Genomic DNA, 27,241 nt, shown 5'->3' with positions numbered 1-27,241 from the left:
GTATCACTTTCTTCTCTTTTCTAAGCACTGCAATTAACATCTTTGTTACACAAATCTTTGCATATACCCTTGATTATGTCTTTTGAATGGCTGGCCCAGGGCGGAATGATAAAAAATATGCTGCCAATTTGTCTTCTAAAAGTAATTACTACTCATTAACACTAAAAAAAAAAAAAAAAAAAAAAAAAACACTACAACGGAAAATTTCATTGGACTCCGATGCTGGTCTCAGAAACTGTCACAAGCTAAACCAGAACTCCCAGCCAGGCCCCCTAGGCTTTCCTCAGGATTTCCCGCCTACTCCACACATTTTTTTTTTTTTTTTTCCACACACAGGTCGCGAGTGCCACGAGCACTCCGCCCCCCTCAGTCCATGCTAGACCGCCTCTTCCTTACCCCTTTATTAATTCGGCCCAATCAGAAGAAGGCTCCTAGAATATTGTCGTGTGATTGGTAAGTTGAAGTGTCCGTCAGGCTCGGGGGCGGGCAGAAAGGGCTGACGGACGTGGAGACGGGCCAGTGTGAGTGGCGAGCGGGGCGTGCGTGGCGTGCGTGGCGCGCTGGCCTGGAAGCGCTGGGGCTGCGAGGCGAGGGGCCGGTGGTAGTCAGAGGTCTCCGCAGGCATGGCTCCCGACGTCTCAGCGGACGAACTGCCCCCGAAGTGCCCTAAGGGCATCCGGGCCGTGCTGCTGGGGCCGCCCGGGGCTGGCAAGGGTACTCAGGTGAGCGGCAGGGCTGGGCCCGGCGGCGGAGCAAGGTCAAGGCGGCCTGAGGTTCGGCCGCCGTCTTCCCGCCCGGGAGCGGGGCCGCAGGCTGAGGCCTGGGGGAGAGGGTAGCTGGGGGCTCGGGTTCTGGTGAGCAGCATGGGCGAGGGTCCACACCGTAAACTGTGGGCGTCGGAGTTAGGATTGGGACTGCTGAGGGATCCAAGGTCGAGGTGTCCTATCGGGGACCTGAGGGCCGATTTGGGGCTAGAGAGACTGAGTGAATTGCGGATAAGGCGAGTCCTGGCCATCTGGGTGACAGGCTGAGTGGAGGCGGGGAACCTTATGGCCCAGATTGCCCGCGGGTGGGGGTGGGTTGTCCGGAACCAGGGCTCCGGTCCCGGCACTAGGAGTAGGGCGACGGTTTTCATAATGATTGATGACTGGAGGTGGAGGGGCAACGCCACACCGAGGGCACCTTGGGAGCCGGCACGTGCTCGCTGATTAGGAGTAAGGGTGAGAGAAGCGAGGCGGTTAAGTTGGGGCGATGGAAGAGAAAGCCCCTGCTTGTCCGAAAGCTGGGGGTGGTGTGAAGAAGAGGTTTATAGCTGCGGGATCCATGGGAGTTCTGGGTAGGCCCTGAGTCCGAACCTTTGAGTAGTGTCAGATTAAGGATTGGAAATGCTTGTGGGACCTCTGGTTGGAGTTTGAGATCTGAGACCACTGCCCATAGCTTGAGGAGCTGAGCAGCTCAGGATGACTCAAATAGTTTTAGACAGGAGAGAAGTTGGAAAGTTTGTTTTTTTGTTTTTAAACATATAAGAAAACAGACCCAGAGAAGCTAGGAGGCTTGCCCAATTTATTGGAATTGCTTTATGGAGTCTGGGACTTTAGGAGCCATGAGGTCTGAAGTCCTTTCTGCCCTAGCAGGTTGTTGGGGCTTGCTTGGTATCTGGGCCCCCTCCAGATCTGGGCATAAGGTGGCCATAGATCAGCGTTGGAAATTTATTATCTCATTTGGGATTGGAACCCCAAAGGTTGAATTATGAATGTCCCCTTCTTGCCTGGAATTTGACATTCCCCCCCGGGCTTTGGGCTCTTGTTATTGGGTTCCTAAGAGGGAATTTCTGAAAGCTCTGAACCTCCAAGTGAATGGGGATCTGGGGACCTCTCTGTGCCCACTCTTCTCTTCCTAGAACTTGACAAGATTGCAGTCTTGGCAAACAGACTTTTTATTCATTCATGCCTACCTCTCCCACCCCATGGCACCTGGCCCATTACTTGGCACTTGTTGGGGTATAGTAAATGGATAGATAACACAGGTTAATGTGGGTGATGAGGAGAGTGGTCTAGGAGATGTTGTGACTTTGCTTTTTGCCTCTGTTCTCTAGGTCAGGAAGGACCACTTTCCCTCTCTTTCCATACCCAAGGCTGAATTTACCTTGGTGCTCACCTGTTACCTGACCCCCTTGTCCTCTGTGATGTTGACATCTCTCTGCTCTCCTGTTGCTGCCACTCTCAGTTACTAGCCAATTTGTAGCCTAGGGATGTTTAATCCCAGACTGCCAGACTTTTGCTGTGAGTGACCAAGTATTAACAGAGTAGCTCAAATGCATTGATTCTTTTTTTCCCCTTAGCTCATTTTAAAGTTAATAGTTTCAGTAATTGTGAAATGGATGACAGGCCATCTGAATGCTGAGAGAAGGGCATATGACGGCTTTATAGTCTGGCAAGTTATACGACTTCTGGACCTCAGCATTCGCACCGGAAAAATGGGGATAATAGCTACCTTACTTAGCATCCCATGAACACCTACGTTGAAGACAGAGACGTGAGTAAGACTGATAAAGTCCTTACCTACATAGGCTAAAAGTTCACAGGGATATTGGAAGATTATGTTATATACATGTTTAAAGCACCCGCCCTCCCATGTATTTCTGTGCAAAGAGCGACATACTTAGGAAGTTTGAAGAAAATTATAATTATGAACTGGTTTATAAGGGTGTGTGTATGGTGGGAATTGATCAGAGAAGGTGTTGTAGAAGTAGAGATGTGACTAGAGCTGGGACTTGAGGGAAAAGTAAGATTTATGCAAGCCAGTCAGCCTCTGTAATCTTCCCTTTCCACTGTTGGAACAATAGGAATAATGGTAGTTGTGATTTTATGGAATTAAAAAGAAAAAATGTTCATAAATCAGAGGTTGCAAAGTGGCAACCTACAGCAGCATTTAACCTTTAGACGCAAGCCCCCTCATGGTATAATGAGCTCCCATGTACCCATTATCCAGTCCCAGCAACCATCAGCTGGTGGTCATTCTTTTCCCATCCATTCTCTGGTCACAGACCATTTTAAAGCAGATCCCAGGTATAAATATTTCATTTGTAAATATTTCAGTGCATATTTTTAAAAGATAATTTGTTTTTTTAACATAAGCACTATAATCTCTTAAAACATTTAATTGTTTTAAATGGCAGTCATATGGGGCAGCGGTGGTTCAGTGGTAGAATTCTCACCTTTCATGCAAGGGACCTGGGTTTGATTCCTGACCAGAGCACCTCAGTTGCAGCTACCACCCTTTATCAATGGAGGCCTTTATGTTGCTGTGATGCTGAGCAGATTTCAACAGTTTCCTTGCTAAGATGGACTAGGAAGAAAGGCCTGGCAATCTACTTCCAGAAATCAGCCTGTGAAAACCCTGTGGATCATGGAGATGGCGCAGGACTGAACAGCATTTCTTTCCGTTGTACATGGGATCACCATGAGTCAGGGCTAACTGGACAGCAGCTACCAGCAACAATAGTAGTCATGTTCAAATTTCCAGTTTTTTCACAAATGTGAGGTTTTTTTGTTTTTTTTATCTTAAGCCTCTTTTGACTTATAGATCTCCCTCTCCCCTCCCCTTCCTTGTGTCTTTGTCTGAAGAATATTTGAAGAAACCCAGTTGTTTTCCTGAAAGGATCCCTCGTTCTGGGAATTTCTGATTGACATCTTGCTGTATGTAACACTTTCCCCTGTCATCTCTGTTTCCTATAAATTGCTCATTTGGTCCACATACTTAATCAGGTTCAGGTTTAATTTTTTGGCCAGACTAGCTCACAGGTAGTACTGTGCTCTCAGTTAGGATAAGCACTAGGATTAGCACTTGTCTCTCCGTGGTGTTCATAGCTATTGCTGTTCATGCCTAGGTCCATTAGTTCATTAGTTAATTAAGGGGTGGCAAAATGGTGGTGTTATAATTACATCATTCCCCCCCCCCCGCCCCCAGCCCCATTTGTTAGCTGAAATACTTCTATGAAGAGAAACCTGCTCATTTACTATTTGGTTACCCAGCAGTATAGTGAGTGTATATAGACAAGGCGGGATAAATGCTTGGCTTGCCCTCATCAGCTTTCACAATAAGTTGGCCACACAGTGTTTTCCATTGTGAAATTTCACTTAAAAATCCAGAGCTTCAGTTTCTCTTGAGACATCAGAAGATCTGGCAATGCTGAGCCTCCATTTCAACATGGCAGTAGTCACCTGCCCCCGAGCGGCGGTGTCATTTTAGATGGTCTGTGTGCTCTCCTGTCCCCTTTGCTGCCTGTGGCTAAGTTTGACCCATTTCACATTTGACTTAGGCATTGCTTGCCTGGCCCCCATTAGCAGATGTTTGCAATCTTTGATGTAAAATCCCTAACCTGGAGTTGGTGCCTAGTGCCTGCTTAGTAATGTTTGTTTGCTTCCCACTAGTACTTTTTTATACCTGCATGACTAAAATCATGTTTCCCTTTAAAACTTCTCACCATTTTTTTCTTAATAGGATTTAGGTGAAAGTTTACATAGCGAAGTAGCTTCTCATTAAATAGTTAATACACAAATTGCTTTGTAACATTGATCGCCAACCCAATGATGTGTCAACATCTCCCCTTCTCCACCCCAGGTTCCCTGTTTCTGTTCATATAGCTTTCCTATCCCTTCCTGCCTTCTCATCTTTGCTTTTGGGTTGATGTGCCCATTAGTCTCATATACACAATTGAACTACGAAGCACGTTCTTCATGTGTGTTATTGTTGACCCTATAGACCCGTGGAAACAGCAGTCAAGAAATCAAATGATGCATTGCATTGGGCAAATCTTCCGCAAAAGACCTCTTTAAAGTGTTAAAAAGGCAAAGATGTCACCTTAAAGACTAAGGCATGTCTGACCCAAGTCATGGGGTTTTCAGTTGCCTCGTGTGCATGTGAAAGCTGGACAGTGAATAAGGAGGACCAAAGAAGAACTGATGCCTTTGAATTGTGGTATTGGTGCAGAATATTTAATATACCATAAACTGCCAGAAGAATGAACAAATTGGTCTTGGAAGAAATACAAGCAGAACGCTCCTTAGAAGTGAGGATGGTTAACAGTTTGTCTCACATACTTTGGACATGTTATCAGGGGGTTTCAATTGCTGGAGAAGGACATCATGCTTGATAAAGTAGAGGGTCAGCAAAAAAGGGGAAAACCCTCAACAAGATGAATTGACACTGTGGCTGCAACAGTGAGCTCAAGCATAACAACGTTTGTGAGGATGGTGCAGGACTGAGCAAGTGTTTCATTCTGTTGTAGGTGGTCGCTATGAGTCAGAACCGACTTGACAGCACCTAACAACAGCAACAATGTCCATTTCAGCTCACTAACGCCTAGGATATCGGTCTTTATGTGATCCATTTCATATTTGACGATTTCCTAGATTCATACTTCATACATTCCACATTCTGATTATTAATGGATGTTTACAGCTGTTTCTTCTCATTTTGAGTCATGCCACAAAGCAGATAAAGGTACGAAAAGCTGGGCTCCATCCTCATCATTAAAGTTGACTCCACTTTGAGGAGGTAGCTCTTCCCCAGTCTTTTGAGTGCCTTCCAGCCTCAGGGGTCATCTTCAGACACTATATCAGTGTTCCACTGCTATTCATCAGATTTTCATTGACCAATTCTTTTCAGAAGTAGACTGCCAGGTCCTTCTTCCTAGTCTTTGTCTGAATGCTCAGCTGAAACCTGTCCACCATGGGTGACCCTGCTGGTATTTGAATACCGGTGGCATAGCTTCCAGCATCACAGCAACACACAAGCCCCCACAGTATGACAAACTGACAAACATGTGGGGGAAACAACAATGATAGACCTGTCTAATCTTTGGGTAAAGGGTGAACCCCAGGAGTGACTTCCGTACTGAGTTAAAAGGGTGTCCGGGGGCCACATTTTCAGGGTTTCTCCAGTCGCTGTCAGATCATCAAGCCTGGTCTTTTTTGTGTGTATGTGTGTGAATTTGAGTTTTGTTCTACATTTTTCTCCCACTGTGTCTGGGACCCTCTATTGTGATCCCTTCCAGAGCAGTCGGTGGTAGTAATCGGGCACCATCTAGTTGATCTGGGCTCCATCTGATGCAAACTTCTCACTTTTAACTAAAATAGCATTTGAAAACATACCTGCTTTTGCTTTCAGCATGATAATATTTTAAAACACCTAGAATACTTCTTTTTGTTATATTCTTTAAATAACCTTATTTCCCTGTCTGCCTTTTAGGATTGGAGGCTCCTACCGTTTGGCCAAAACCAGAGACATGTTTCCTGCCAGCCCCTGGTCACAATTTCTTCCACGTGTCCACTTACATCCATTTTTCAAGGCTAGGTGCACTTGGGCAGTCAGCTTCCATCTCGTCTCTGTCAGTTGTCCCTGGTGCTCGCAACAACTTTCTGAGGCCCAAACTGTTATTCCCCCTTTTACAGTTGGGGAAACTAAGGTCAGAGGGCTTGTTACTTCCCCTAGGTTACCTAGCAAGTAATTGACAAAGTGGGGATTTGATCTTGCATCTGAGTGACTAAAGCTCCTACTCTTTCTGCTGCTGTGTTCTGCCCCAGGTTGGATTTTTCTCCAACCGTTGCATGTTTTGTTGGATGTGTTTGGTTCTGGAGGTGCAGAGAGCAGCCCTTCACCTCAGAAGGGTATAATAGTTATAACATAGTCACCCTTTGCTCAGTTATGCGACAGACCCCAAGCTAAGCGTTTTATACATATCATCTGGCTTAATCCTTCTGCAACTCAAGGAGGTAGGTCTTGTTATCTATACCCTTTACCAGTCAAGAAACTGAGGCCCGTATACTTAAATACAGTAAGTAGCAAGGGCAGGGTTTGAACTCATGTCTGTCTGACTCCTGAGCAGAGTTACCATCTTACATTGTTGCTTTCTAATCTAGTTGGAGAGGCAAAAATGAGTATACATGCAAAAAATACACACTAGTAAAAAAAAAAAAAAATTTTTTTTTTTTTTTTTAGTATAGGGTGCCATGTGGGATGTGTCAGATGAGTGACTGACAAATGCCAGAATATTCAGGGTTAGAACAAAAATGGAAATCCTGGGTGGCACAAATGGTTAAATGTTCGGCTGCTAACAAAAAGGTTGGCAGTTCATACCTACTCAGAGACACCTCAGAAGAAAGGCCTGGCGATCTGCTCCTGAAAGATCAGCATTGAAAACCCTATGGAGCACAGTTCTACTCTGACACACATGGGGGCGCCACGAGTCAGAGTTGACTCTCCAGCAGCTGGTAGAACAAAAGCGATAATTTGTTGAATGTCTCCCGTTCATCCTCCTACGCACCCCTGATTTATGTCTAAGGAAACAGTCTCAAAAGAATCACTGGCCTAAGGTTACATGCTAAGAGGTAGAGCTGAAATTAAAATACAGGTTTCTGTGATTAAAAAAAAAAACAAACTTCTTAATTGTATAAGATATAGAGAGAAAGGTGCAAATATCATAAGTGAGCCACTTGATGAGTTTTCACAATGTAGAACACACATAGCTTACACCCGTATCAACAAACAACATTACCAGCACAGCAAAGTCCTCCTTGTGCCCCCTTTCAGATATACAGAAGCACACACTCCCCAAAGTAGAGCCAGTAAGGCTCTGTGGGTGGTTTTTGTTTTTAATGCCATATAGTATGGTTAAGTGCTAGGGCTTGACTCTTCCGCCAGTTCCCAGCTCTGTTGTTACTAGCTGTGTAAGCTTGGGCAATTTAGCCTCTGAGTTTCATCTATAAAACAAGAATAAAAATAGTTCCTATCTCATAGGTTTATTATGTATACTAAATACTGTAAGTAATGCATTGAAAATTGCTTGGCACATCACAAACAGTTAAAGTTAGCTAATGTTGACATGATTCCTCCTCAGAGGAAGAAGGTATAGTTGGGGAGGTTTCTTGGTGAGAGAGATGTGCTCAAAATTTGACCATAGGGAAGAGTAATCCTTAGATCAGTTGGAGAAGGGAGAGGGCATTCCTGCGTAGAGAGGAGCTTGAGCTAGGGTCTTTGGAGAGGTACTAACGTTACATATTTGGGAACCAAACATAGAGCAGCTTGTCTGCAGTAGTGCAGGGTGTATGTATAGGGAACTACCGGTAACCAGTTGCCATGAAGTTGATTTCAGACTCATGGCAAGCATATGTGTGTGTGTGTGTTTGCAGAACTGTGAGTTTTTAATGGCTGATTTTTTGAAGGTAGATTGCCAGGCTTTCTTCCACGGTGTCTCTAGGTGGGTTTGAACCTCCAACCTTTTGGTTAGGAGCTGAGTGCATTAACCGTTTGTACCTCCCAGGGACCAGTAAAAATAAATCCAGAGGTTGAGATGTATAGGAAGTAGATTGTGGAGGGCCCTGAGTGCCAAGGTAAGCAATTTGGACTTTTCCTCTCTTGCACTGGAGAGATGTTGAAGGCTTCTGAATGTGAGTGGTAACCAGGTGTAGGGGGGCATATATAACAGTATTTTAGGAGACGATTCCAACTGTGTGTGCAGAAGCATTGGAAATGGGAGTGGGAAAGACTGGAGGCAAAAAGATAATGGCAAGGTGAGAAAGCAGGTGTGTTTGGGGTTAATTTAAATCTCAGTGACTGATACCCACTGCGATCAAGTCCATTCCAACTGATAGCAACCCTAAAGGACAGAGTAGAGCTGCCCCAGAGGGTTTCCAAGGCTGTAAATCTTTACAGAAGCAGACTGCCACATCTTTCTCCCGTGGAGCACCTGGTGAGTTCAAACCGCCAACCTTTTGGTTAGCAGCTGAGTGCTTAACCACTGCACCACCAGGGCTCCTCAGTGACTGATGAAACCAAAACCAAACTCCACTGCCTTTGAGTCGATTCTGACTCATAGCAACCCTATAGGCCAGAGTAAAACTGTCTCACAGGGTTTCCAAGGCTGTAAATCTTTACAGAAACAGACTGCCACATCCTTCTCCCATGGAGCAGCTGGTGGGTTTGAACCACCAACCTTTTGGTTAGCAGCCTAGTGCTTTAACAACTGCACCAACAGGGTTCCTTCAATGACTGATAGTTTCCCTTTATTTCCTAAATGGCAGCCAATATGCTGAATGCTTTTGCATGTATAATCTTGTTAAATCCCCACAATAGCTCTGAAAGTAGACATTATTATCCACACTCTATGGATGAATAAACTGAAGCCTTAGGAAGGCTGAGTAACTTGTTCAGAGTGACACAGTGAGTAAACAGTACGGCCTGGTTTCCAACCCAGGTGTGTACCACTGGAGCACCCAATTTCATGCCATTACCCAGGGCTTCTCAAACCATGTGCATCTGAGTCCCAGGACAGCCTGAGAACCACTCAGTCATAAACTAAATAGTGGACCTGGCATGTGTATTTTTAGCAAGTGCCCCAGATGGTTGTGGTAATACACTGACATTTGAGAACCACTAAACCGACCATGTTGCTCCTCTAGTGGTTTTGCCATTTCCACCCACTCCCCCCAAAACTCCCCACTCCCCATTGGATCTCTTAGTGATGATGAGCCGGATTCCTGGGTTCAGCAACAGTCCATGGTTTGTGAGCCACAGGTGACTCAGGGCCTCAACAGCAGATGAGTGATTGCCTGAGTTCTAGATCCCATCTCAAATGTGGTTCATTAAAGCATCTCCTGGAAGGCCGTTAGACACACAGATGCTCAGGCCCCACCCCAGAACTATGGAATCAGAATCTGCATTTTTAGGTGATTTGTGTGCACGTTAGAGTTGGAGAAATAGTGCTCTAAATCATAAACTTGAAGTGTGAGGAAATTATAATAGTTATTTTATCAGGCTTTTTCTGCAGTTTGCAAATAAAAGTAATACAAAGAAGAAAAACCATGAAGGAGGGTCTTTTATTTATTGAATGCTTACTGTGTGCCTGATGTGTTTGGTACTTTTATTTAATCCTCACAACAACCCTGTGAAGTGGACATCATCCCCACTTGACAGGTGAGGAAGCTAAAACTCTGAGAAGTAACTAGCCCAAGGTCACACATCACTGAGTGCTTCAGCCAGGCTTCAAGCACAGATCTCTCTGACTCCAAAGTCCATGCTCTTTGCAGCCTACCACATTGACCTTCAGGAAGCCAGCAGGGAATGAAGGAGTTAGTCTTTCATCTTTCCATGTCTTTTATTGGTGTGTATTCTTCCATACAGCTGTAGACTTCAGTCACCTGGAACATCACATGAGTTCTGCAGTTTGGAGGTGATAAATATAGAACAGTAGGTTCTGTGCTGACAGCTCTTCTCTGAGATGTTTTTGGTCAGCCTTTCTCCTTAAGCAAGCCTGACCTCCAAATCGTTCGCCTAAGCTGATTTCAACAGCCAAGGGGAAAGACTGGCAGAAAGCACTGTTCTGTTCCCTAGAAATGTGGTTGCAGCGCTAGCCTGGAGGACCAGAAGGTTTTCCATTGCTGGAGGATTCTGACCTTTGTTGGCCTTCCAAAGTACGGTTTTAACCTCTTATTTGGGTTTCATTTTTCTATGATGTCATTTCTTTGATTGAACTGAATCAGTCCATGAATCACAAACCAGAATTTGCTGCGTTGAGCCCTACCTACTTAACCTTTTTTTTTGTGCCTAGTGGTTTAATGGTTAAGCGCTAAGCTGGCCAGTAAGCAGAAGGAAGGCGGTACAAACTCACCAGCCACTCAGCAGGAGGAAAGACCTGGCAGTCTGCTCCTGTAACGGTTACAGCCTAGGAAACCATATAGGGCATTTCTCCTCTGTCACAGTGAGTTGCTGTGAGTCAGAATCGACATGACGGCATGCAACAACCAAAACATCCAATGAATTGGTTCGAACAAGGGTCCAAACTTACTTATTTTATAAAACAGTTTGAACCAGAAAGGTAAGTGTTTTGCTTCTTGAACTGGTTCTGTTCCCCATGAATTTTGCATTCTATTTTGTCACTACAAAACCAATGTTGAACTGTCCTGAGTATCTTCCTATTCTAATTCTGCATTCTGATCCATAGTCCATCAAACTGTGAGCTCTTAAGGACAGGGTATGTGTCTCATATTCATCTTCTTTCCCTGGCTTCTAGCGTGGTTCTTGGAAGAGGCATTCAGTAAATGTTTTCTTTCTGTATGAATGAATATGGAATTAGGGCAGGGGTTACAGTAACAGCTAACACTGAGAATTTACTGTGTGCCAAATCCTGTACCACAAATTCTATATAATCTTACCATCAGTAAGGATAACAGTACCAGTAATGTAGGTCCTGTTACCATCTCCATTTTACTCAGAGGAAATTTGAAGCTTAGAAAGGCGAAGTAACTTTTCTCAAGTCACAATATCTGGTGATTGGTTGCCTGGAGTCTGAAACCCAGGCAATTTGACTCTTAACCAAAAGGCTATACTGCCTCCTAAAACTAATATTTAAGAGCTTACTATTTGCCAATTGGAAACCCTGGTGGCATAGAGGTTAAGTGCTACAGCTGCTAACCAAAAGGTTGGCAGTTCAGATCCCACCAGGTGCTCCTTGGAAACTACATGGGGCAGTTCTACTCTGTCCTATAGAGTTGCTGTGCATCAGAGTAAACTCAATGGCAATGGGTTTGGTTTTTTGGTATTTGCCAAGTGCTCCTCATAGGGAACTTTTTTTGCCTTTATTTTAAACAGATTAAGAAACTGAGCCTCTGAGAGGTTAAGTGATTTGGCTAAGATAATGCAGCTACCTAGTGACAGAGGAAGAGAAGAACTGAGTCTGCCTGTAGGCAAACCCATGTTCTTCACCCTGCCCTCAGCTGTGTCCCAGCCCCAGGGGCTACTTACAGTACGTGACTGTCACCCATCCGTTCCTTCAGCAAATATCCATTCAGCTGGACAATGTTTCAAGGTCTTTATATACATTATCACTTTTAAACTTCACAGTGTTCATCGGCAGTGTTGGTGCTCTTGTTTTTATTCTTCACATTCATCGTGGAAAACTGAGGCTTATGGGTCACTGGTGTGTCTAGTGGAAGTAGTAATAACAGCTAACATTTTTCAAGGCTTCCCATGTGCTACGTGCACTATTTTAAATGCTTTACACGTATTACTTCATGTAACTCTTCCCACAACCCTATAATCATTGTACGTTAGAACATACTGTAAAGTAATATCCCTGTATTATAGGCAAGGATATACTCTAGGCATTTGCCTGAGTTCACACAACCTGTAAGTGGCAGAACCAGTTTCACACCCAGGCAGTATGGTTTCAGGACCTGCGGTGTTAACTGTATCTTGGTTTTTTTCTTTCTCTCTACAGGCACCCAAACTGGCCGAAAACTTCTGTGTCTGCCATTTGGCTACTGGGGACATGCTGAGGGCCATGGTGGCTTCTGGCACAGAGCTAGGAAAAAAGTTAAAAGCAACAATGGATGCTGGGAAACTGGTAGGTTTGGTGGTACCAGTGAGTATAGATATTCCTCAGAGTGTACATCTGCACTATCTAATATGATAGTCACCAGCCACATATAGTTAGTTGTTATGGATTAATTGTGTTCCCCCAAAGTATGTGTTGTAAATCTTAACCTCTATGCCTGTGGTGGAGCCCTGGTGGCACAGTGGTTAAGAGCTCAGCTGCTAACCAAAAGGTCAGCAGTTTGAATCCACTGGATGCTCCTTGGAAACCCTATTGGGCAGTTCTACTCTGTCCTTTTGTTGTTGTTAGGTACCATTGAGTCAATTCCAACTCATAGCAGCCCTGTGTACAACAGAATGAAACACTGCCTGGTTCTGCGCCATCTTCACAGTTGTTGTTATGTTTGAGCCCATCGTTGTAGCCACTGTATCAATTCATCTCTTTGCGGGTTGTCTTAGGCTGGGTACTCTAGAGAAACAAAACCGGTAAAGTGTATAAATATAGAGAGAGAGAGAGAGAGAGATTTATATCAAGGAAATGACTCATGCAGTTTTAGAGGCTGGAATGTCCCAAGTCTGTGAGTCAGGATAGAGGCTTCTCCTGATGCACATAGCCACAGTGGCTGGCAAACCCAGGACTGGTAGGTTGGAGAGCAGGGCTGTTGCTCACAGGCTGTGAAGATCAACGAATCCCAAAGATTAGCATTCAAGACCACGGATAAGCTGCTAGCTCAAGTCCCAAGAACCAGAGGTCAGATCAACAGGAGCCAGCTGCAGGATCCAGAACAAGCAAAAGCCCACAAGCCTTACCAGAATATGCACTTATTCAATGCAGGCCACACACCCAAGGGAACTCCCTTTGAACTGATTGGCTACTCACAGCAAATTTCATCATGGAAGTGATCACACCGTCATACGACTATCGCACCACTGAGAATCATGCCCCAGCCTAGTTGGCACACAACCTTAACCATCACGAGGGTCTTCCTCTTTTTCACTGGCCCTCTACTTTACCAAGCATGATGTCCTTCTCCATTTGCTAATCCCTCCTGATAACATGTCCAAAGCATGTGAGATGTAGTCTCACCATCCTTGCTTCTAAGGAGCATTCTGGTTGTACTTCTTTCAAGACTGATTTGTTTGTTCTTTTGGCATTCCATGGTATATTCGATATTCTTTGCCAACACCACAATTCAAGAGCATCAGTTCTTCAGTCTTCCTTATTCATGTTCCATCTTTCACATGCCTATGAGGCAATTGAAAACACCATGGCTTGGGTCAGGCACATCTTAGTCTTCAAAGTGACATCTCTGCTTTCGAAACTTTGAAGAGGTCTTTTGCAGCACATTTGCTCAATGCAATGCATCTTTTGATTTCTTGACTGCTGCTTCCATGGGTATTGATTGTGGAACCAAGTAAGATGAAATCCTTGACAATTTCATTCTTTTCTCCATTTATTGTGATGTTGCTTGTTGGTCCATTTGTGAGGATTTTTGTTTTCTTTATGTTGAGTTGTAATCCATATTGAAGGCACTGGTCTTTGATCTTCGTCAGTAATTCAAGTCCTCTTTCAGCAAACAATCTGCATAACACAGGTTGTCAGTGAGTCTTCCTCCAATCCTGATACCCCTTTCTTCATATAGTCCAGCTTCTGGGATTATTTGCTCTGTCCTTTTTATAGGGTCGTCATGAGTCAGTTTGGTTTTTGGGTATACCTGTGGTTATCCCATTTTGAGAATAGGCTATCTTTGTTATGTTAATGAGACAGGATTAGTGTAGGGTGTGCCTTGAGTCAATCTCTTTTGAGATATAAAAGAGGTTAGACAACTAAGGGAGCAAGCAGAGATGGAGGAAGATTAGTGCCAAACCACATGGAGATCTCCAAGGAACCAGGAACCAAGCTGAAGAGACAAGGACCTTCCCCAAGAGCTGACCAAGAGAGAAAGCCTTCCCCTAGAGCCAGCACCCTGAATTTGGACTTCTAGCCTTCTAAAGTGTGAGAAAATGAATTTCTGTTGTTAAAGCCACCGATGACGATATTTTTGTTGTAGCAGCACTAGATAACTAAGACACTAGTTATATTAATTTAAATTAAAATTAAGTTCCTAAGTCGCACTAGCCACATTTCAAGTATTCACTAGCCAGAAAGTTATTTTGGACAGCCCTGGGCTATAGGGTATTTAACAAACTGGCAGATTATGCACACTTTTAGGATAGCAGCTTATTTCATTTGTTCTAAATTAATACCACTTATTTATTTTTACTTATTTTATTCATTATTCTAAGGTTCCTTTGTGCTGGTGTATTTGTAATATACCTAATATTTAGGGCCAAAAATGAAGCTGCCATCCCTAAGGCCAGAAGCCAGAAGCCAGGGATATATATTCAAGAGAGAACTCATGAAGCCTCAGAAGTGTTTTTTAACCTACTTTTGTGGCCCTGTGGTCTTTGTCTCTTTAAAGTGGAATCAGTTGGCAGTCATGATGAATGTCCTCCCTTCTGTTTGCGGGATATAATAACATTTCCTCTTAGTTTTAGGACAGTTGGTTTGATTGAGCAAGTAAAATCTATTATTCAGTAAATCTTGATTAGTACTAGAGCTTAGTTGTAACTGAGTTATCCTGGGACTCAGCCTTTGGGAATTGCCTTCAGAAGTCATTTTGTGCTTAGTCCTCTGGTCTTTACATATCTTAGAATGTTGGCTGGGAAAGGTGCTGGACTTTGCCTTTATCCCCAGGTTACCTCCTATTAGGTTTTGAGATTCTGTAGAATACAAAAAAAAAAAAAAACGTTGCCATCTAGTCGATGTGGACTCGTAGCAACCCTATAGGACAGAGTAGAACTGCCCCATAGGGTTTCCAAGGAGCCGCTGGTGGATTCTAACTGCCAACCTTTTTGTTAGCAGCCGAGCTCTTAACCACTATGCCCTCAGGGGATGGTGCCCTGTAGAAACCACACGGGGTAGGTGTCTGACCTCCTCCAACCCCACAAGAGGGAAGGAGAACCAAGATCAGCAGCACAAGGCTGACTTCTATGAGGTGAAGGTCAGATACACCTCCTTCTGTCCGCCATCTCTACCAATTCTGACACCAACCGCCCCTCCCACAGCTTTCTCTACTGGGTTCGATAATTCATTGCAGTGGTCACACAGAACTCACTGACCATACTCACAATTATGGGGTTTATTAGGGAAGTAACAGTTACAATTCAGACTCAAGAACACTCAGGATAGAGTTCTTCCAACACAATAGCCTCTCCCCAGCTGTGCTCGCACGCACACCTCTCCCTGGTCCTCAGTCTCTGCCCAAAGGCACTTAGCTTTCTCTCATCATGGGCTGGGAAGCCCACCACGCCACCTCCTGCTGCTGGGTCTCTCTCGCTGATCTCTTCTTGGTGGTGGTGGGCTCCTCTGCTCTGCTCTGGAATTGGCTCTCTTTTAAGGCAAAACGGACCAATCCCCTTGGTAGGCTACAGCTACCCTATCACACAATCACCTGGGTAGGAGTTACAGGACCATCGCTAGGGGCCACACATGAACGTAATTAATCACACTGCATGCCCCCTGCTCACCTGCTTGCCCCCTTGTTTCTAGCTTTCCCTTGGTATTATCGAGGCCTTGAATGAAGCCAGAAAGCCAGATATTTTGGACTTTGGGTCTTGACAGAATATCCTGTACTAAAAAAAAAACTTGAATGTGGCAATGAGATTGCTTATCTCCAGCCTTCACTTGTACTTTGTCCCCAAGTTCACAGCTGGTCCTGGGAGATAAGAACATTAACTGCCAAGTTGGGCAGCCTTTACTTTAATGCTGGCAAGGAGCTTTTCTTTGAATGAAGCCCAGGAAAATAACCAGTTTTTGAAAGCTGGAAAGGGTCCTTACTGAGATTTTTTTAGGAGTTTAGGGGTGTGTTGGGCTGGCTCCTCGATATCTTGGTTTTGACTCGATCTTGCCAGTTCAGTGAACTTCTCTGTTGCCACGTGTCCAAGGTTGTCCAGGTATATGATCAAACACATACCTCAGTCACGTTACTGTTAGCTTAAGCAAAACTGTGAAACAGTGAAGGCTGGTTCCTTTTTGCATCTTGATCAACCCCCATTCTCTCCTGGAGCCCTCCTCAGGTGACCTCTCAGCCACGTACCCTAACTTTCTTGTGCCTTGAGGACAGCTGATCACTGATAAGCTGTATGTGATGGTTAGGACACTGACTTTAGTGGCAGGAGAGACCTTTAAGACCTAAGACATGTATGGTGCTGTCCTCATGGGGTGATAGGCAGTGGGATCTTCTCTCACTCAGGTTATTGGGACACAGGAGAATTTCAAGGGACGAGAATGTGTCTTTGGCAACCACAGAAATAATTACGAATCTTGATCTCCCAAATGGGGCCACTCCACATTTGCACTGTTGTTTACTTATGGGTTACTTCTTTGAGATCAGGAAGACGTGCTGCTTAGTAATCAGGTTATGCGGATGGAAACTTTTGACTCTGGAGTTGTGCTAATGTCATCTGGTTAATGGATTTGAACCCAAGGCCCTTTGGTTCTTGACTTCTAGGTGAGTGATGAAATGGTGGTGGAGCTCATTGAGAAGAATTTGGAGACTCCTTCATGCAAGAATGGCTTTCTTTTAGATGGCTTCCCTCGGACTGTGAGGCAGGCAGAAATGGTAAGTGGCCTAGCTTTACTATCACCATTGCATGAAAAAGAACTCTGGCCTTTTATGTCTTAATTCCTTTGAGGGAGATGGGTTTGATTAATTTCTGATAGCTTAGGTGGGCCACACGTTCTTTTACAGCTCGATGACCTCATGGAGAAGAGGAAAGAGAAGCTTGATTCTGTGATTGAATTCAGTATCCAAGACTCTCTGCTCATCCGGAGAATCACAGGAAGGTATTTGTCTCCTGAACTCCTGATAGGAAGATTCCTTCTTCTCATGCTTCCTCAGACTTTGTCAAACTGTGGGAATTGCTGTTGCTCAATCCCAGCCATAAAGTTTAGTGCCGTTTCAACATGGACTGGTTTTATTCAGTGATATCTGCTGAACTGGTGACATAGGATGGGGATGTGGAAAGAAGAGCAAGAGATTTGAAGTCAGACAGCATCTCAGCCCTGTCACCTTGTAACTCTGTGACCCTACACAGTTTTCTTAACCTCTCTAAGACTGTTTCTTCCTCTGTAAAGTGGGGTCAATCGTACCTGCTTTGAGGGACTGCTGTGCACGTCAGATAACATAAAATGTGTGGTTCAGAGCCTTGCTTATAGTGGGTGCTTAAGAGATGTTAATTTCCTTACATGTGTATCTCTATTGTAGTGCCTTTTTGATCTGATTTCAGTTGGAGTTGCTTTATCTTGCTGTAGATTTTTTAATAATTATAAAAATAACCATGTATACAAAGCTTAGAAAATGGAGGAAAAAATTGCTCATAGTCCAGCCACCCTAGCCAAGACCTCTATTATTTTCTTGTGTCATTTGCTTTAAAGTGTTTGTTTCTCTTTAGTAGTCAACACTGAACACAGAAATGCTTTTGCTTCTGCTTTTGAACACGTTTGTTCATTCGGAAAGACCATTACTACTTTAGGCTACAGTTTCCTGTGTCCTATTTTGCTAATCCTTTTTTTTCCAGTCTGCTCTGTGCCTTCCAGAAATGTGTTGGAGGCTGTCAACTACCAGTGGGCACTCCCATTCTTTATTGTACCCTCCCATTCTTTATTGTGGGCAATAACTTCTTTATTTCTTTGTCATTTTAATAGTCTCAGGAAGGTAGAGACCCCACCCTCTTGAACCAGACATCCATGACCATTATTTTTAATTACTGCATGATGTTCCACAGTAAATGAACCATCATTTACTTAAGTATTCCCCTATCGTTGTACATTTGTGTTTCTTTCAGTAGTTCACTGTTAAATTGATGCGCGATTGTCATAGTGCATGTAAGCTTTTGAATTTAATTAGAGGGGAAATATTTTCTGATTTCAAATTTTATTACTTTGATTTCCTAATGAAGGTCAGTGTTTGCCCATGTGTCTGTAGTCTATACTTTGAAGATGAGAGGCAGACATGTAAACAGACAGCAGAGCCACTGCTAGAGATGTTACCTGGAAGGCTATACAAGATACAGGGGGATCCACCTTATATTAATTTCTTTTCAAATGTCTAGGCATCATGTTTCCAGCTGTTTTGTAGACTCCTTCAATGCAGGGACCTTGTCTTTTACTTGTTTGCATCCCCACTGGGCACAGAATAGACAAGCAAAGTTGATCTAGGCCAAGAAGAAATAGGGTTGATGGTAAGGACATCACCAGGGCTGGGGTCTCTGAGGTGCAAAGCCTAGGGAAGGGGAAATGTTAGCAGCCTTTGATTCCTGAGTGCCTGCATTGTGCACAGCACAGTGCTAGGCCCCAGAAGCAGGGGACTGGGAGGGCATACCGAAGAACATTATAAGACCCATATCTGACCTCTTGAGAGTCTACAAACCTGAGCTGGGGTATTTGGTACAGCAGGAAGTCCAAGAAGGGAGCCTAGGGGCAGGGAGGGAAGGCTGACTGGGAAAGGTGTAATGTCAAAGCTACCTTCCTGGATGGGGTGAATTTCATTGAGGCTTTCCCAAAAGGAAGTAAAGGCAGGAATGGAAGGAGGGGAACAGTTTTACCTGGGGAGGGTGGCAGATACGCTACCCACAGTTGGAGGAGTGGGCTAGAGGGCTGGTAGAATGAGTGCTGTTGGAAAAGTAGGATGGCAGCTTGACTGGGGAAGGTCTGCCAAGCTGAAGAGTTAGACTTGACAAAGAGTCAGGAGGCACAGTTGGTTCTGAGGCCATTGGGTATTGTGGCAAAAGCACCATTCTGAGAATATTAGCTTGGTGGTCCCGGCATGCAGGTTAAAGTGGGGGAGGGGAGAAACAGACAAGGACTCCATCTAGAACCCTGATCATGACCCACATGTGAAGTTATAAAGGCCTCGAACTGGGGTTGAGTGGTAGGGAACAGAGCGATTCTAAAGAACAAAGCTGCAGGATTGCTGTGGAGGGTCGAAGTGAGAAGACTCAGGTCCCTCAGTTTGGAAGTAGGTGGTTTAGTCTGAACCCCTCCCCCACAGAGGAAGACACCAGGCAAACCAGACAGCTGAAGGTGTTTTTCACAGTTCATGGAGTGGATCAGTTGCCCAGCTAGCACCAAAAGGCTGCTTTCTGGCATTTAGTCCACTTCACTGTTGGAAGAAAAAAGAGGCAGGAGCTAGTTGGTTTAATATGGATCTTGTCTGGCCCATAAAACAAAACAAGACTAAAGGGGCACACCAGCCCAGGGGCAAAGACTAGAAGGCAGGAGGGGACAGGAGAGTTGGTAATGGGGAACCCAAGGTTGAGAAGGAAGAGTGTCGACATGTCATGGGGTTGTTAACCAATGTTATAAAGCAATATGTGTACTAACTGTTTAATGAGAAGCTGGTTTGTTCTGTAAACCTTCATCTAAAGTACAATACAAAAAAAATATGGATCTTGTCTTAAGCATGAGGTGATAAAAACCCCACTATAACAATCTTGTGAATTACCTCTGGCCTCATTTCTAATAATTTTATGAGATATTATTTTATTTCTTGAATATGTATGGCTGGTGGTTTATTTTTTTCATCTATTCAATGTTGGCTGTGGTAACTATTATCCTAGTGTCAAACTCAAGGTCACTGTGGATGTAGCATCCCAGACCTGATCCCTGCACCCCGTCACCTCCTCCAGGCCAGGCTCAGTGGCTTGTGGCACTGTTTTGGTTGGTACTTGAGACCAGTTCCAGTCGAGAACTTGGAAATTTGGCTTTCTTTCTTTCATGTCCCTTCTAGGAAATGAGCCTTGCATTGCCCTTAAAATGATCTTTGTGCATGGGGAAAGAGCAGCGTGTTTTGTGTAACTGGAGAGTTGAGGGGATCTGGAATGAGTGGGAGGTATAAAGATGTAAAAAGAAGAGCGTCGTATTTGTTGCAATCTGGGTGTATGTACCCCATGCTCTGCAGAAAGGAAACAGATATCATGGTCCAAGTCTCATGCCCCCACCCCTTCCCAAAGAGAAGGCTGCAGCTGAGGCTAACAGCCTATGTTCTTCCTCTCCCTGGGCCTCCCAATGGATGCCATCAGCTCTGCACCAGAGGAACCCCTCCAAGGACTCAAATAAAAGAGGGCCCAGCCTCACAGGGAATGATTGCAGTCACAGACCCACTCCTCAGCATAGTTTATTTTCTCTGCCCTGACCTTTCCTCCTAACATCCTACTCCCACCTATACCATAAATGGACCACCTGGCCCCCCAAAAATGTGCTGTGGTTAAAAAACAGTGTCCTTTTTTATACAAGTGTGGCTTCAATAGTCTTAATACAGAATTTCCCAACTGATATGCGGAGATATTGATTCCCTCAGCCGTCAGAGCAGCAGGGCAGGGCCTGAGGTGGTGGTAGCTCCCCCGGGAGAAGCAAGTAACCTCTTACGTTTACCCCCAAGTTCTGCACAAATGTTATTTTCGTGTGTGCCACAATGTGAAAAATGTCGAGAAACTCTGGTCTAACAGACTTTCACAAGGAAAGTAGTTAAATAAGCAAACACTTGGTTGGCTCAGAATTGGGAAACTGCATAAACTCAAGCAAGCCCTGGCTGCAGAGCAAACAGTATTGGACATGCCTGTGACCAGCTACACATTAAGTGCCAAATAAATCCTTGTTCTTAGACTCTTTATTCCATGACTTGTTTAATATTGCCCTATAATAGTCTGTCCTTTAACCACAAACCCAGTGCCATGTGACCTCAAAGGTGTGTTACATTGGCAGGCGGTGTTTACATCCATGGGACATCTTTCCTGTGACATCTTTCTGGTTTTGTAACCAAACTAGGTTAGAATATAGGGTTAATTTCTATCACCCATAGCGGTTTATACAAATCTCTAGTAGAGGATTACCACATTTATGAGATTAATTCACATGTCTTTCTCTCTCACTACGTTAAGCACTACTTGTACGCAAGGATTTTGATTTGTTCTTTGTAGCCCCTGGATTCAGCTTAAGGCTGAATCCAACTAGGCACTTAGTTAAATGTTTGCTGAATGAACTGTGTGAGAACAGCACCAGAGCTCCTTCTCTAAAATCCTGAATTAGGTAGTTATGCCAGCAATTGGCCTCTTGAGCCAGATACTCACCATAGTGTTTGGTCATATTAGAAAACATACTCACGCTGGCATAGTTGTCCTGGAAGCCCAGTTATTTTCCTAAGCAAGAGATGCCTTCAGCTGGGTTCTCTGTTGGGCGAAAGTCCTTAAATCCAGTTTCTCTGTCTCTACTTGTCACCCTAGCAACCCTGGAGCTGTACCTTCAGGCAACCTGGCTCATATTCATTTGTTGTCTTTCAGGCTGATTCACCCCACGAGTGGCCGTTCCTACCACGAGGAGTTCAACCCCCCAAAGGAGCCCATGAAAGATGATGTACGTGAACTCAGAACAGAAAATTTTCTTTTCTTTGCTCCCCCACTTCTTCCTTTGCTGTTTCTTCTTCTTTCTTTCTTCTTTACATCTTCCGTTTATTTCCACCAGCAATTCTAACTTAACAATGAGAAATATCACTACCAGGTAAGTCAGATGGCTGATCTATACAGTGTCTCCTCAGGTGGTTTATTGCCTGACCCTGCAGCAGCTACCTTCCCAGGACCCAGATTGTACCCCTCATCTGTCCAGAGCAACCGCTTTCTGGCATCATGGTGACCTAAGTGGTCAACGAGCCAGAAGGCTGCTTAGAAGCCCAGAATTAGAGCTGGAGGTAGGAGGCAGTGGGGCAGCAGGGGGAATAGTGTTAAAGAGAAGTCTGCTGACCAGTCCCCGAAGAGTGTCCTTTCTCTAGTGACTACTGTGCTGTCTTCTCCAGGTTCAGAACCTCGCGGCTAGATCAATGGTGTCAAGTTCTTACGACAGTCTTCAGTCAAGGGGGAAGGTCTTATACAGATTTTACATGTTCACTGTAACATTTACCATAAATAGTCCACGTGATCTGTTTTAGAGCATGCAGGCAACAGTAGGAATTTCCCAAATTTATCTTTGTCACCAGATAGAGCTCATCAGGTTATCCTAGTTCTATAAATACAAGTTCCAAAGCCATCATCTCAGCTTATTCACGTCTCAAAAAGTTGGTAATTCTACCATTCACAGAGTTCTTTCTCACTTCACTTGGCACTTTTAGACTGTTGATGGAATAACACTCTAGTAAATACACTACATCCTTAAGGAGATTATAGTTGCTAAAGCATCTCTGTTGTCCATATATTCTCCTGACAGGGGCCTCTGTCTTCCTTGCTTCTTACTCTATACATGTTCATCACGGAAGCTAAACTGCCTGAGTACAAAGCTGCTAGAGAAAGACATTGTCCGTCTTTCTCTCAACAGGCCCTTTCCTCATGGTTGCTATTTCTGACACACTCTCTCACTTCTCTGGACCAGCTGGCCTGCTTCTGGGAGTGGCAGAGTTCCTTGTTGGAGCAAGTCTGGATTGTCTGTCTTTCCTCTGGTGGACTTTGAAATCAGACAACATCCTGGACAGAATGATCCCTTCTCAAATCTGCATCTGGCATCAGATAGGAAACCTTGGTAACAGTCCTGTCTTTCATTTCCTTTCCTCTTCTCAGATCACTGGGGAACCTTTGATTCGCCGATCAGATGATAATGAGAAGGCCTTGAAAATCCGCCTGGAGGCCTACCATACTCAGACCACCCCACTGGTGGACTACTACCGGAAACGGGGCATCCACTGTGCCATCGATGCCTCCCAGACCCCTGACATCGTGTTTACAAGCATCCTAGCAGCCTTCTCCAAAGCCACATGTAAAGACTTTGTTATGTTTATCTAAAATTGGGTCCAAAAAGAAATTTCTTTCTTTTTTCTGTCCCTGTTGAGGAGGGGTAGGAATGACAGGAGAGGCAGAGGAAAGCTTAGGCCAGCAAGAGTATCGTTTGATGTATCGATTAAAGAAGTACTTGCTCGATGTATCTTTGGTATGTGTGCAGCTCTCATCTCATCTGTGTGTGTACGTGTGTCAGTATAATTATGTGTATACTCTCCTACTTTCTGAGTTACAGGCTAGGTTGCTTTACCAGCAGTTTACTTCTTACGCCACACTCTTGGTTTCATTGTGTGACCAAAATAAACTAACCCAGGTATCTGCCAGGCACTACAAATCCAAAACCTCATGGTATTTATTCCATCTCCAGCAGCTGACAAGGAAAAGCCCAGAATCACATGAAGTCCTGCAGAGTCAGAGGTCCTGATAGCAGTTTGTTAGCAGGGAATTCCACTTGTTTTCTAGCCCACAGTGAAAAGCCACATGAGTCAGTGTGTAGACAGGGATCATTAATTTTTTTTTTCCCTAAATGGAAGAAAAAAGGCACTTAATCACACATTCCAGAAATCACTGGGAAAGGTATCACCATAGAGAGAGCCAGGCCAAATTGGAATATTTTTGTGATCTTTGTCACGGTGCTGTATAGTAGGGATCATCTGGGACCAGTGTTTGAAAACTGAATTGTTGCCAAAGAGTTAAACCAGGTGAAAAGTTCTTTTGAATTCACATAATCATCTGAACATCCAGGCTGGGCATCTGAGAACAGCCAAATCCATTTCCCCAAAGAGTGGCCAGAGTGGGTTTGTTTGTTTTAATTTTTAGGTTTGCCTCTGTTTCCAAACCGAAACAAAGCAGTGATTTAAAAGTAACTTATTCTTGAATTCATTTTGATCAGGATTTGGTCAATCCCAGTCTCTCTCTAGGATGTGAAACCCAAGTTAGTATTGTTTCTTTTAAACCCAACCCCTTTCCCTTCCAGATATAATCATTCACCTCTTACTTCATGATGGAAATGGCCATAGACAGCCCCTGAAAAGAACTCACCTGTGACAGTAATTGGCTTTTATTCCTAACCTCAGCTCCCCAACCTTTAAGCATTTTCTAGGGTCTGTGTTGGAAACCCTGGTGGTATAGTGGTTAAGTGCCACAGTTGCTAACCAAAAGGTCAGCAGTTTGAATCCACCAGGCGCTCCTTGGAAATTCTATGGGGCAGTTCTAGTCTGTCCTATGGGGTTGCCGTGAGTTGGAATCGACTCAACGGCAACAGATTTGGTTTGGTTATGTTTTAGGGTCCATGTTGTGCCCTTTTGTCTCTGGCTTTGATTTGTGGCAGACAGATGAGTTAATAGATTGCTGTGAGGGACCAAAAAAAATAGCAGCCCTGGAAAAACCATTAGAAAGTCATTGGCAGGTCCAGGAAATAATGCTGCCTGCCTCAGCATAACCTGCTGACTCAGTGGAATGGATTCTAAAGTGCCCAGTCCTCGTCTGACATGAGCTCTCCTGCTGTCGGTGGGGCCACCAGAGGGCTTACTCCTGTCCACGTGAGCTGGGCATGGGTACGTGGCCTTGCTTTCCTCTTTCTGTGCCCCAAGTGAGTGTCTGTTGGCTCTGCTCTGCCTTGTTTCTCTGGCTGTAAACTGACTCTGCCCATTCTCAACGGAAATCTAGTCTGGTAGTGCGTGTTTCTGGGAAGCACATGACTTCTGGGAATAGGCAGGACAGAGGAGTGAAACCAAAACTATCAGCTATGCCTGCAGAGAACTGAGAAGGATATCCTTCTCTGGGTGAGGGTGGCCTCATGAATCTCGGAGTTGACTCCCTTTGACAGGAGTCAGCTACAGGCACTTGGCCTCAAGGTTGAGGACCCTGAGTGTTAATTGAATGTGCATAATTCTTGCTCAAATATTTGTCATCCACCCACATGCATTCGCATATGCGTGTGCACACACGTGTGTGTGTGTGATGGGCTGCCAGCAAGAACTAAAAGATCACTGGATGCATGTGCCCTTCTCGGGGTGGTTAGTATTAGATTTTTGCTTCATTTAGCTCCAGATTCTTAACCTCAGCAGGCATGAGTGCTTTCACCTGGCAGAGAAATGTCCAGTGTTTAATGCATTTGGTTGCTGGGGCATGCATGCCAGCCTTCTCTGAATTTATTTGGTTTTTAAAAACCCATTTTGTTCTCTCTTGTTTCCTCTCTATTGCAGCCTAGTAACAGAAGGCCAGGCGAGACTGCACCGCTGCTCATCACCCCGCGGCGTGATCCCTGCTCTTAGGTGCTGGGCAGAGGGGAGGGTTGGTCAGGGTAAGGATGGAGAGGGAGGGGTGGTCAGGGGCTCAAGAGGAGTCTTTGTAAGAGCAGCAGTATTACTATAATGAGGTGGTTTCTTTTTCACATAGGTGAGAGTTTTTAAAGGTATAAATAAAGGAGAAAATTAATTTTTAAAAAACACTGATTCAAGGGTGCAGGTAGAAATAGAGAAATACAGTATTATAATTTCTATGGAATCAGGTTTTGATTTACTCTGTATTGGTGACAATATTTTTAAAGCCAATGCCCTGAGACCTCAGCTTTTATCTCAGAGCCTCATGGGTTGCCAGCCCAGGAATGCAGGAGATTGAACTGTTGTGCTGTCTGTCCTATAGCTTAGAATAGGGAGACTTAGACTACTGAACCTGAATCCCCACACCATGAGATCCAAAGATCATCTCCACATTTGAAAGAGATACAGGTGCATTCATAGGGGTGGTGGCTCAGCAAATCAAGTTTACTGGAGTCATGGGGAGAGGAGGGCATGCTCTTCTCACTCTCTTCCCCTGACTTGCCACTGATTTACCAGTCTACCTGCTCTCATGGGTCAACTCTCAGCAGCCACCTGGCACATGTCACATTTCTACTCTTGCCTTCTTCCATCCGTGGTGTGTGAAGGAACCCTTTTTAATAAATAAGCAAGTGCCCTAAGCCATATCATCCAAAGATTGTCCTTTCCCTTTTCAAACTCTGTGACTGGGATCACTTGACAGCACTGTGATGTACTGTTTTCAATGAGGTGCCTTTCTTAAGTGACCAAATGCTGCCTTTTTTGGCCTCTTAAGTCAATAAAGCATGTAAAAAGTTTGTATCCCCTGTCGTGGCATTTTTTGAAGTGATCTGGGTTAGAAGAATGACCATGAATTCTGGACCTGGCTTGGAAGCCTTTCTTGTGGTTACTGGAAGCCTTGTGATAGAGCTCTGAGTATTTACTCTTAAGATGAGCCTTCACTGTCTTGACCTTTAGCTCATATGCAGGTTTTCCTCAAGTCCAGGGACAGGGCAGCTTGGTCTATTGGAGACAGCACCATGCTTGGAGTTCAGGAAACCTAGGATAAATCCCAGCCAGTCATTCACTCTCTTCCTGTTTCCTCATCTGAAAAAGGAGGCTGGTAATGCCATCTTCTCAGACATGCTGGCATTAAATGACGTTTATAAGGAGAAGCTTGACACTAGATAACTGTTAATTGGATCAAGGACACATAAAAACATCTATTTCCTGTCAGGTTGGATAACTGTTGAACAGACACTTGTCCACAGTCTAAAAAACCAGTGCTTTTAATCCCTGAGCCAGATTTTTGGTTGTGTTTTCATTTGTCTCTTTAACAGCTTTGGTTGCTTCTTTGTCCTTCCCAGCGAAAGTGAACTTAAATCATTTTTCCAAACTGAAGCACTTATGCTTTTTGGAAGGAATGGCTTTGCCACTGAGGTTTCTGAGAAATGATTGTTGTTCCTGAAACCAGAGGGCACTGAGCTTGAAGCGTCACCATTCGTCTTCAGACATTCTCGTTACTGAGAAAGACAGAGTCATCGCTGGCATATTAGACCCTGCTCCCTGAGCCACCCCTCCCTCTGTCTCACCACGTCCCGACCTCTACAGAGTCATTTTCAGGTGTCCATATGACTTATTGTCTCTGGTGCTTTTGTTCCCTGAGCTATTTAAATGCCATGTGAAAATTTTCTTCCACTCTTTGGTCA

General features: G+C 44.4%; 1 protein-coding gene across 4 annotated transcripts; it reads left to right on the top strand.

Annotated features, from left to right (window-relative positions):
* The first annotated feature begins 545 nt into the window (after positions 1-545).
* On the top strand, positions 546-26,350 carry AK2 (adenylate kinase 2). 4 transcript variants are annotated; one of them, XM_049878666.1, is made up of 7 exons: positions 546-722; positions 12,278-12,403; positions 16,926-17,036; positions 17,166-17,260; positions 21,754-21,826; positions 23,017-23,212; positions 25,440-26,350. In XM_049878666.1, exons 1-7 carry the CDS (start codon positions 624-626, stop codon positions 25,442-25,444), a joined length of 705 nt encoding a protein of 234 aa, XP_049734623.1. In that variant the 5' UTR covers positions 546-623; the 3' UTR covers positions 25,445-26,350. The 4 variants fall into 4 exon arrangements, with proteins under 4 accessions (XP_049734623.1, XP_049734622.1, XP_049734626.1 ...); XM_049878668.1 differs by lacking the exon at positions 25,440-26,350 and adding an exon at positions 10,610-10,876 and having other exon boundaries at positions 640-722; positions 23,017-25,433; XM_049878665.1 differs by lacking the exon at positions 25,440-26,350 and having other exon boundaries at positions 23,017-25,433.
* The last annotated feature ends 891 nt before the right edge of the window (positions 26,351-27,241 follow it).

This window comes from Elephas maximus, chromosome 3 (assembly GCF_024166365.1).
Source record: "Elephas maximus indicus isolate mEleMax1 chromosome 3, mEleMax1 primary haplotype, whole genome shotgun sequence".
Classification (NCBI taxonomy): Eukaryota; Metazoa; Chordata; class Mammalia; order Proboscidea; family Elephantidae; genus Elephas; species Elephas maximus.
Note: the sequence above shows the minus strand (reverse complement) of the source record. Positions and strands in the feature narration are given on the sequence as shown.

What these genes read in the sequence shown, in the direction of transcription:
- AK2 (XM_049878665.1), top strand. Translation starts at nt 624, where the DNA reads ATGGCTCCCGACGTCTCAGCGGACGAACTGCCCCCGAAGTGCCCTAAG. An exon ending in GGGCTGGCAAGGGTACTCAG is followed by an intron (nt 723 to 12,277) that starts GTGAGCGGCAGG and finishes TTCTCTCTACAG; the next exon opens with GCACCCAAACTGGCCGAAAA. An exon ending in AGGAGCCCATGAAAGATGAT is followed by an intron (nt 21,827 to 23,016) that starts GTACGTGAACTC and finishes TCCTCTTCTCAG; the next exon opens with ATCACTGGGGAACCTTTGAT.